Source organism: Lepisma saccharinum, chromosome 2 (genome assembly GCF_977018435.1).
Source record: "Lepisma saccharinum chromosome 2, izLepSacc3.1, whole genome shotgun sequence".
Lineage (NCBI taxonomy): Eukaryota > Metazoa > Arthropoda > Insecta > Zygentoma > Lepismatidae > Lepisma > Lepisma saccharinum.
Genome location: NC_139230.1, coordinates 125156380 through 125168455, shown reverse-complemented (window position 1 = coordinate 125168455; position 12076 = coordinate 125156380). Strand labels below are relative to the sequence as shown.

The 12076-nt window shown below is 39.0% G+C and overlaps 1 protein-coding gene across 2 annotated transcripts in view; it reads left to right on the top strand.

The window, feature by feature from the left end:
- LOC145984128 (tubulin alpha chain-like) overlaps positions 1-10436 on the top strand; it is a 68204-nt gene extending 57768 nt beyond the window's left edge. The window contains exons 4-5 of one of the 2 annotated variants that reach the window (XM_083117565.1): positions 3936-4763; positions 9830-10436. In XM_083117565.1, the coding sequence (XP_082973691.1) occupies positions 3936-4757 (822 nt within the window). In that variant the 3' untranslated portion in view covers positions 4758-4763; positions 9830-10436. Of the gene's footprint in view, positions 1-3935; positions 5051-9829 lie in introns of those variants that run through there. The other variant, XM_083117564.1, reaches the window with a different exon arrangement.
- The last annotated feature ends 1640 nt before the right edge of the window (positions 10437-12076 follow it).

Below are 12076 nucleotides of genomic sequence, written 5' to 3'. Positions count from 1 at the left end.
AGTGATAAGCATGGCCAATTCAATATGGAATTGCAACAAGAATGTAAATTAATGCGTCTTGAAACAAACTCCAAAAGACAAATTTCGCGTTGTCATGTATGGAAGCTTGATTTTTCGGGGAGTTTTATGAATGGCTGGTGAAGTACAACGTCGTTCTCATTCACTGCTCCACAAATAATCAAATGACAAATACTTCTGACATTTCTCTACTCCAACATAGCGCAAACATCAGGGGCTGTTCAGAAGGGACCAGTTATACCGAGATTATAATTATTAATATATTTTGACAACGGGAGATAATGTTCAATTTTATTGTATGTATCATTCATGAGATACTAACTCTGCTTACCATGCGAGAGACTCGGATTCCATCCCCGGCGGGGGAGAACCGGGATTCTTTCCACCTGTTCAAGCGACTCCGGCGTCCGCCCAGCGTCGTGTGAAGTGGCTACCCGGAGGAGAGACTGGGGGGTAAAGGTGGCCAGGGGCGTGGTGCTGATCACATCACCCCCACCTTCGGCTGTGATCAAGGAAGTGTGGGACCCTAACTTCACACCCCCTGTATGCTTTCATGGCTTGGTGCAAAGCACAGGGTAGAATTTTACTTTTTTATCAATTATGAGATCCATACTTTAATAAATAATAATAATAATACGTTAATGATGATAATAATTTTATAATTAGGCGTAACCAAATTTTTACGAGGGTGTAAACTCACCTCCTTGGGATGTCTCGTTTTTGGGTCAAAATATTATGGTCACATTCCTTTTAAGTGCCTATTTGCTTGCCTTTTCTTAGTTAATAGTGCCTTTTTAAGTGCCTGTTTTCATCATTTTCGTGCCTGACTGTCTATTTGAGGGGTTTTTAGTGCCTATAAATCCGCAACCTATTAATGACTCAGCCGGGAAAATGATCGTGTTTAGCTCCCAGATGCTATTTGAGCATTGCTCGAATACTTAATGCACCCCAAGTGATATGCCTTAAATGATGATCGTTATACGTGGAAGCATTCTCTATGCAGCACATTTGCTATTGTCGATTCGAAAATCTTTCCGAAAAAGGAGGACATTTACAGATTTCTAAAAATCCGCCCGGACGCCGGACAGACACCTAAAAAGGAGGACATGTCCGGATAAAAGAGGACGTCTGGTCACCCTACGCAAGGGTCGTACATAAAATTTCGTTATTTTAAATTGTACGGATAGCGTGGCATTATTAGATTGCAGAAAAGCACCAGCAATACGTAAACTAAAACAAATGAATCTAAAACACTTGTTAACACCTAAACACTTAGCTGGTGTCCAGTTTGCACGTGTTTGTTATCTAGACACTTACGCATCCAGTGCCAAGGTCAGCGTACAGCTGTGGATCTAAATGCCGGCAAATGCGGCACTTCTTTCACCTCGACCGTGAAAGGCACTGTATTTTTAGTATTTGAATCCCAAATATTCTTATTTGGTAGTGTTTAATTTTCTTACAAAAAATCTCTATTGCCAGTTGAGTGTGCATGGAATAAATCCCATAGTTCAGATGAATTCAATGCTTTGTATTGATTTAGGATGGAATTAGGTGTAAATTCATGCATTATGAACACTGTCATCTCTCCTCCTACAGTGCAGTCTGTACGCTGCAACAGTTGCATGCTGATGAGATTTTGGGGACAGCCTGACACTGATTTAATATGGTGGTAGTCTCATTTCAAGGAAAAATACAGTAGGGTAAGGACGGGGCAAACGGACACCCGAAGGATATATTGCAAAATAACTATCAAACTGTTTATTGAAAAATCACATTTATGGTCGATATAGAAAGTGTGAACATTGAGCTTACAAATAGTACAATGTATAATTCAAAATAATGAACGTTGTCCTCCAAATTGTTAAATGAATCAGTGTGTGTAGCAGTGTCCGTTTGCCCCGCCATGGCGGGGCAAACGGACATGTGCGAGGGGCAAATGGACACTAGCTCATTTATGGACTGTCATGTCTCTCAGAAGAACACACAAAGTATGGGTAATTTCTATTTGCAACACACTTTACGTGGAACCAGAGAGAACACACTAAGCACTGCACCCAGTGTTGACCCTGCTTGTACACAACGTTGCATACACGGCACACATCTTTTGCGGTGCGTTTAACATGCTTTCCCAGTCTTGTTGTTTGATTAGCTGCAGTCAGTTTTTCTCTTTGAGGCGAGCGATGAAAGAAGGATGGATCCGTTAATAAGTGCGATTCTTTTTAGTTTCCTGCTCGAGGTCCCAGAAGTTGATGGCAAGAGGTTGAGTTCTTGAAATCTTCCTTGGGATGAGGCATCGTCTGTCGCTAAAGGTTCTGGTGATCGCTGATCTTGACCATTCACTTCATGGACAGTTCCAGGAATAAATGCGTGCTCAGGCAGGCCTTGTGGATTAAATGGATGAATCTCATACGCATGAAACCCATTTACTGCATTCCCCACTGTGGCCGCACGATTCCAAGCCTCTGCAAAAATGCCACCAAAGGCCATTTTATTGATACCTTTCCCCGGATTTCTTCGCACGTAAACTCTACAGCCGTCGTTGTAAAATGTTTTAAGTGGCCCAAAGAACGAAACGTCGAGCGGCTGAAGTTTGTGTGTGCTGTGTGAAGGTAAACACAGAAGGTATACCTCCACTGCATTTGAAAGCGTAGTGTGCTGGCCAAATTTCGGAATTTGCACGTTGCTACTCACCCGTCTCTGTAAAGTGATCCGCGGAACAGACAATGTTCTTTCATCTGTAGCTAGAGGCATGCCATCTTGTACTGCATTAACAGCCCTCTGCATATTGTCATCTGTCCAGGAACAGCGGTCTGTGGATCGTTCACGATGTCGCACTATCCTGTAACAAGGACATTATTTTAGAAGGGCATACATCTGAAGGGTAAAACATGTATTACATACAATTCACACATGTCCTTTCGACTTTGAGTTAAATGTAGATTAGTTGCTGAATTACATAATACCTTATAGTATTTAAATGATATGCACTTTATGCATGTCCGTTTGCCCCAACACAAGCCTGTCCGTTCGCCCCGCCTGTAGCCTTGGGCTTTACATTTTCGAAAAAGCCCACCAGATGGCAGCAGCATGTTGCCACAGGCTGTGTATGTCGAGGAGGCAATGACATATCGACACTACAAAGCGCAACTTTGGCGGGACAATCATAATCCAAGCAATCCTTATGTTCCGCACACAGATTTTTACTGTTTAGGTTTTTGCTAGTACAAATATCCTTACCTGGTCAGGTTTTACGGCTGGATTGGCGTTCTTCTTCAAGATTTCAACCGATGTTCAACACACCTTCTCGCCAACGTTCTGCTTCAAATCACAACGCCAACCGATGCACTGTTGCAAACTTCAAAGCCAAATTATTCGTATTTTTCTTAGGGACTGTCCGTTTGCCCCGGTGTCCGTTTGCCCCGTCCTTACCCTATGGAGAAATGGGCTACATGCAAAATATTAAACAGAATTCGAAGTAGACAAACTAGATTTTTCAGTACTTTAGGCCATAAAATTCTGTTCAAAATTAAATTCTAAGTGTGCTGACACATGATTAAATTCCTATATTTGCCCATGGAAATGTGAGGCGTATAGCCTTCCTTTCAATTTCTTAATCATCTTGTATTAATACTTTTCTTAACTTATTAACAATAATTAAAGTTGAATAGTTAGGAAACAAAATAAATGCTCACGCTAACGTAAATTCGAACAATATTCATGTAACTTCGTTGCTTGTTCTTGTATTATCCAGGATAGCAACAATGGACGTCACATTACATGATTCGTTCTTCTCTGGCATTTAAATTGTAAGGAAGTTGCATTAAGCTTTGATTTATTTAGAATTGATTAAGTATTCTAACTTAAACTGTTAATAAAACTACTTCATAAAAGCGTATTTATTTATCTTTCAATTTCAGGTTTCTACTGCTGTAGTTGAACCATACAACTCCATTTTAACTACACATACGACACTTGAACATACAGATTGTGCCTTCATGGTTGACAATGAAGCCATCTACGATCTGTGCCGAAGAAATCTGGGCATCGAGAGACCTGGCTACACGAACCTCAATCGCCTAATTGGACAAGTGGTGTCATCCATAACAGCATCTCTTAGATTTGATGGTTCTCTTAACGTTGATATAACTGAATTTCAAACTAACTTGGTTCCGTATCCACGAATTCATTTCCCTCTTGTTACGTACGCTCCTGTAATATCTGCAGAAAAAGCATACCATGAACAAATGACTGTGGCCGATATTACAACAGCTTGTTTTGACCCAGCCAACCAGATGGTAAAATGTGATCCACGTCATGGCAAGTACATGGCGTGTTGCATGTTGTACAGGGGTGATATTGTTCCAAAGGATGTTAATGCCGCCATAAGTGCTATCAAGGCAAAGAGGTCGATTCAGTTTGTCGACTGGTGTCCAACAGGTTTCAAGGTTGGGATAAACTACAGAGCACCAACTGCTGTACCAGCGGGGGACTTAGCTAAAGTATTAAGAGCAGTTTGTATGCTTAGCAATACAACTGCAATTGCTCAAGCTTGGAGCAGATTGAATCATAAATTTGATCTGATGTTTGCTAAGAGAGCTTTTGTACATTGGTTTGTAGGTGAAGGAATGGAGGAAGGAGAATTCACTGAAGCTCGTGAAGATATGGCAGCTTTAGAGAAGGATTATGAAGAAGTTGGAATGGACACCGAATTGAGTGAAAATGAGCTGGATGAATACTGACTTCAGGTAAACTGAGTTGATATGGTTTTTGTGTGTGTTGGTGGTTTTAATTCGTTTTTTCATATTCTATAGTACTTGTTAGGTCTTGATCAAAACCGAAATAAATGTTTGTTCTTGAATTGAAAATTAAATAAGTTAAATAAAATTAAATGAAATAAAGTGAAACCTGAGTTTGGTTTGATACTTTAATTGTAACATCACAGTACTGTGTGAGCAAAGCTGCCTAATTGTTAAAACCTTATAATGTTATATTTCTTATGCTAATATTTGCAAAATATATGCCGTAAAAATTTCTCTATGTATATTATTTCATACTCAGTTTGGAATATTTCATCTATCACTGAAATTATGTATTGGTGAAGAAATACAACAAAAATGCAGCATTAATAATCAGGGGCAGGTAACTCCTCGAATATTACGTTGATTTTTTATATGTACGAATATGAAGTTTTACGCAACTTAGGAGAGTCGCCTACATGAGCGTCCGCAGGAAATAAGGAGAAAATGTCTTCTACTTCCTCTGTTTTATTTGTAACTCTTCTCTATTTCTTTTCTTGTATCTCCTTTCTTCCCTCAGATCTGCTTTCAGTTTAAGTACCTATTTCATCGTGTATACTTTCTCTCCGTTGAACATGTTTGTTTTCCCATCCATTTTCTGTTTCGTCCTTTTTCTTTTCTTCCATCCATCTTCTGCAATTCTTCCTTCGGTCTCTTTTTGCTTGCCTTGCTTCTCTATTTCTCTCTCACCCCCCCCCCCCCACACACACATCTCCCACCGTCAATGTGGGTGCCATACATTTGAGAATTGCAATTGAAATTGCAGCCTTGTGCTTACGGATGCCATATATGGATGGGACATCGTTTTCCCTGTATTGCTTTTTTTCCCCTCCTGTGCTTAACATCTTTACAACTTTGCCAATAGATGTCCCTTAGTACCCGCTACCTACTGTATTTCTTTTTCTTTTAAAAAAAGATTCGCAATTGAAAAAAGAAAAATAAAGTTTTCTAGCGTGGTACAGTAATGATCGTAATATGGCAGATATGATATATTTTTTAGTTTAATGATTTGCCACTTGGTTTGCTGAAAGCGCGCCCGTATAATTCTTGGTTCAGTATTGTTTTTATTGTGAACATGAATAAACAAGTATGTTTTCACTTCATCGCGTAACGCGCATCCGTTGAGAAATTGGTAGCCCTGGATCACGAGACCAGCGAAATTGTGTAGGCATTTGCTGAGTACATTGGCCCGGCGGCGAGACTGCTCAGCCCACTGGTTTTATTTTTCTCTCGTCCTCTTCCTACGTTTCCACCTGATGAGCAATGTTATAACAATTATTCTTTTCTTATTTAGTTTGATCCTTGTTAAAGGTTTAATTTTAAGTTACAAAAATATTTTTTCAGTGCAGTGGTTAGTGGTTATCAGGAGCATTGGCAGGATCATTCCTTGGGGGGGGGGGGGGCAAGGTAAATTCATGCGATGCTACGTAAGTCTAAACTAGAAGCAATGTATCATAAAATGAGGCTGTGTGTGTTCAGAGGTACGCTTTACACATCTTGTCCCCAGCCACGACTGGATGTGATGTGGATGGCACCAGACTCGAGCCTAGATAATTCCAAAAAATCCTAAGTTTTTTGAAATAAATATCTCGATTCCAGAGTCGAAATTGGAATATTTTCAGAGTTCCTAAATTTTGGAATTTCAAAATTCACTGTGTGTTGATTTTGAAATTCTGACGACTGTTTATTAAGCCATTAATTCCTGATTTTTCGTTAATATTTGTCGTCTCCCCCTTCAAATGCAGAAGTTTTATGACAATCCTCCTATAAGGTACAATCATGCCTTCATTCCAATGCTCAAAATTTAATGGTGCCTCCCAGATGAAGTCACCTTCTAAGTAAGGTGGTCCATAGTTTCATTGGCCCAGGCCCGTAGCTAGAAGGGGGCAACTGCCTCCCCCCCCTGTGAAAAATACAGAACACATTCCTACCTGAAATTCTCACTAATCTTTACAATTATATCATGTTACTCTAGCAACATAACAGACACTTACTGATTTTGTGATTTATTAGGGTGTATTGGATTGGGGAAAAAAATTCCTTCCAGATTCAGACTTCGGGAAATGATTTCGCAATAGTATCTAGAACAGTTGTGACATTTTGAGTGGTCTTGTATTAAAGGTGCCTAATGTGTTTGGATGTTTTTTTTTTGGATGTGATGCTATGAAGTTGGAACTGCTTAAATATTTGTTTACCAAGTCTTCCTTTTGGTAATAGTGATTCAGGTGGTAGAGAGAGGGAGTGGATATTTGACTTTTGTTACTTAGCGTTGCTTTTCTGCCACTTCTAGCTAATCGCAACAATGAGGGATGGCTTGAAATTGATGACACTCACAAACTGTGCATAACCGCAGGGGGCATTGTCCTCCCCAACCTTGGACGGAAGTCCATTCTAGGGGAAGCAAACGTTGAAGTAAAAAACAAGACTAGGAGAATCTAAGAATAGCAGGACAATTGGATACTCATGATGGAATTAGTTTTTACGTGTTTCTTTCATTTTTCTTCCAGACGGCCAAGGGCACTTGCAAGGGGCACAGAGGCGCAATTGCCTCCTCCTAGATTTCAAATTTTATACAAATAAAAATAAATTAAATTTCGCAAAATGTTCTTGCTCGCTTCGCTCGCAATGTCTGCTATTCTTATGGTCCAACTTCAGATCCATAGCAATGGGGCTGCGGCAGCCGGCCCTGGAAGCCAAACGATCTATATGAAAAATAATGTTAAAGAAAATGCCATGGCGCCCCGTAAAATTATTTGTGCCCTATTAAAACAATTTATTTCTATGATACTTAATATATGAAATATTAATGATACTGTAATCCAAGATGTCATTGATCAATCAAGGGATTCATATTTGTTTGTCAGGTGTCAAAACATGTATTTCAACTATAATATAATAAGAGTACAATTCACACAATATTTTTCAAAATGGTTAACGTAACCAGTAGTCAAACATTGTCTGTAGTGGTGCAAGTCTCTCCCTCCTTAAAGGAAATTGAGTCCGTGGTGGACTAAGGCAGTGTTCCGCAACCTTTTTTTGCTCACGGCAGAGCCCAGACGGGCATAGACCCAACACGGCACACCAAAATGTCTGTCCCCTCAAAATCATATGAATCTTAATATAATTACAAAATATTACGTCGTTATGTAATCAATTATTATTATTACTGTTGTTGTTAAACATGAATAGACTTACGCATTTATTAAAAATTTATTAACTTTAATACACTGTAGAAAATACATTTCTAATACGAATTTTAAAGTAAATAACTAGACTCAAACCTTCAATGTGATAGATACTTGAGCCTGCTTAGCAGCACACGGACGGCTGATTCGTGGCGGAATCGTTGACAAAGCAAGCCTCATTTCTTCATCTATGGATTTGAGTCTCTCTCTCTCTCTCTCTTTGATGTTTTAATTGCAGTCAACGTCGAGAAGCCCAGTTTACACAAATAAGTAGTTGGAAATGGTAATAACATATTAACTGCCATCTCGGAGATAGCCGGGTATTCACCGCTTATTGACAACCAAAATGTATCCAAAGGCACTTCGAAAAATTTTAATTTCAATGTTCTGTCTGCTTTCAAATCTGCCAGTTCCTCTTGTAAGCGTAAATTTTTCGGAAGATATTTCGAATTCATACTGAATGGATCAAAATCTTTAACGCTCTCTCCAAAACATTTTTTGAAAGTCTGCTGCAAGAGTACTAAATGTTCTTTAATTAAGTCGATCAACACCTTGTTATCGTCAGCAAGGGACCATACAGTTTGGAACATCTCACACGATCCATTTTCAATTATCTGTATCCACAAGTTCAACTTATTAATAAATCCTTGAATCTTATCCATACTAGTCAGAATATTTTAGTTTCTACCTTGCATTTTTATGTTTAGTTCATTCAAGTATACGAAAATATCGGAAAGATATGCCAACTTAGATACCCATTCATCATCTGCAAATAAATCCGCATACTCATGTCCCTCAATAGTCAAAAATGAAAGTACCTCCTCTTTAAGTTCAAACATTCGCGTTAACACTTTACCTCGAGATAACCATCGTACTTCTGTATGTAGCAGAAGTGTAGTGTGCTCTGATCCCATTCCTTGACAAAACGTTAAAAAGCCGCATATTTAGGGGCCGCGATTTGATGAAGTTCACGACTTTTACTACTTCGTCCATCACAATTTTCAGAGGAGATGGCAAAGACTTAGCAACAATGGATTCGCGGTGAACGAGACAATGGTCGGTTCATAAGTTAGGATTTACTTCGCGTACTTTACCCACGAATCTTTTCACTCGGCCTGTCATAGAAACGGCTCCGTCGGTACAAACACTAACGCAGTCCTCCCATGTTAATTCATTACGGACCAAATATTCATTAGTCCTACGAAATATTTCTTCACCGGTTGCTCGCTCGGGTAGTTCTTTAAAAAAAAAAAAAATTACTTGCAATTACATCCCCATCAACATACCTTATGTAGGAAAGAAGTTGTGCGTGACCGCCAATATCGGTGGACTCGTCGATCTGAAGTGAGAACTTTCGACTGCTCTTTATTTTCTCCTTCATAATGTCTTCGATGTCACTGGACATGTCACTAACTCGGCGGCTGATTGTGTCAGCAGAGAGGAATTTTTTAAATTTCAGTAGCAGCTTCTGAACCCAGGACTACGTTTACCATTTCTTTACACGCGGGCATTATCAACATTTCTGCTATTGTGTGTGGTTTTTTGGCCTTTACGATAGGTTCGGCTACCTTATAGCTAGCGTCCTGTACTTTTTGCGAAGCACGTACCGACGTAGTCATGAGCGTCACTTGTTTTTTTATTTTGTTCCAACAACCGACGAAAATAATTCACATCTTTACTTAACAGAGAGGAATGTTTTGTTGACAAATGTCGTTTTAATTTATTGGGAACCATAGCAGCATGTTTTGTCACTACACCAAAAAAACCATAAGATAAATAAGTAGTTATCACTATATTGCCGGTGAACTACTTTCTGTTTCTTTTTTTCAGGCTTGATGGTTTCACTACTTGCACTCGAGGACGAACCACTCCGTACAAGGAACTTATCCATATCGAAAAAAGAGAATAGTAAGACTGGTGTAGCAATCCAATATTCGCACTACTGCAGAGCACAGCTGTGATAGAACTGAACTGAAATACTGTAATTGTTGTCTGACAATGTGTGGGTCCTTCGGCGAAGGAAAAAAGCTATAAAGTTTTAGAAGCGCCGACAAACAGGCACAAAACAGCCGGCCGTACACAAAAGATGCAGTGTTACAAACAAAGAACTCGCTTGAATAGCTCTATTGTATGATTGCTGCGGGCAGCTAAGAGGCTTGCTAAAAGTCGTACGCGGCTTTCTTTGCGGTGAACACAAAGCTTGCTGCCTGTAACCCATGAAACCGGCCCAATATTACAGGCGAGAATACATATAAGATGAGCAAACTATAACAATATTGAGTAAATAAATTACATTTAATTTCTACGAAAATATAACAGTTATCAGCAAGAATAAACAAGCACCTTCTTAATTAAAATCGACAATTAATTTCTTACAATATTACAATAGTAGGTAAAAGTTCGCGTCACACCTTTCACCTTGTGACGGCACACAGTGTGCCGCGGCACACCGGTTGCGGAACACTGGACTAAGGCACCCATGTTTTTATGTTTTAGCACGTATAAAGAAATGTGTTTGATAAATTGTGTAAAAATTTGAAATAATGGTTACATATTATCTACACTTTATTATTTAGATTTTTCTTGCATAACAAAACACATTAGTGTTGTTGGATTCTCGTTAGATTCCTTTGTGCGTAAAAATCTTGTATATTGGAAACTAGAGGCATGATTTATAAGAAAATTCCCTTCATTAGTTCTGCAGAAAGGCCCAAATCTGTTGGTACATATTAATCGTCTATTGTATTATTGACCTATAAATATCAATTAGATACAGTCCCCATTAGCCTATTTGTTAAACTTTATATTCTTTGGCAATCTGGAAAGGTCATCGAAATATTGCTATTTGATGTTGCTCGAATTTTTTTTTTTTGTTCGTTGCAGTTTCAACATGATATCCCTTTCCTGTTACTTATCTCTTTTTGGGGGGGGAGGGCAAATGCCTCTGTGTACCCTGCTATATCTGCCAATGCGACACAATATATTAAAAATTTGCCCCCTCTAGGATTGACTTCGCCCCCCCCCCCCCACAAAGAATTCCTGGCTACTAGCCTGCATTGCCCATGGAGCAGGCAAACTTTATACTCGAAATTCAAGTAACAATCTTGACTTTTCTTGGATTTATAACGTATAACCACATAACAGAACTTGGACTGATAACTCTAATAGACAATTCTACCTGTATAATAAGTAATTTTGATACATTGTAAAATAATCTGGAATGAATCCCTATTGTTATCAATAGTTCTGTGTTTCAGTTCTAATGGTGACACATTGGATCTCAATTTAAACTGCAGGTACAGTCTGAAACTGTGGATTAGTTTCTCTGTTCAGAAGAAGGCATAACAGATATTAGGTTTTCAAAGCAGAGAAAAATTATGGAAACTTATGAAATATAAATTTATATTTGCATAAGTGAAACACATTGATTAAATTTAAATCTAAATTCCTGTTATATGTAAGATGAAGTAGTTGGAAGTTTGCAAAGAACCCAGGTAGACCTCAAACGTTTCTTAGTATTCACAAAGGAAGAAAAAAGTTCAATCTCTTAATTCAAAACAAAGTATTTTTTTTAAAAAAAATCACAATGTATATAGCTTCATGTAGAGATGGTGATAAATACAAGCTTTGCTGGCAAAAGCACACATCAAAATAGACCAGGTTTAAAAAATGTTCAAAGTGCAAGCAAAGCTGGAGCTCGTGATTGGTGGCGTAGGCGTTATGCCACATATCCAGGTTCGAGTTAACACCAAGCTTGCATTTTTCACCATCTCTACATAAAGTATTTTTTAATAGAGGAAAGTAAATATTATAGTGATGATGGGGTTTTCTGCCTGAAGGCAGGTCTTTGACCTGAAGGTCGCTGGGGTAGGTGAACCCGTGGTGGTTTGCCATTGCCTTCTATGGGATGATGATGACGTCCTAAGGACGGGACCTACAGTTTAACGTGGGATCCGAACGGGAATCAAACCCGGGACCTTTTCATCACAAGGCAACGAGCTTATCCATTCATCCACCGGGGATTAAAAGACCACTAATGCCTTGCAGAGATCAGAATAACAGTATTCACTTTTGATA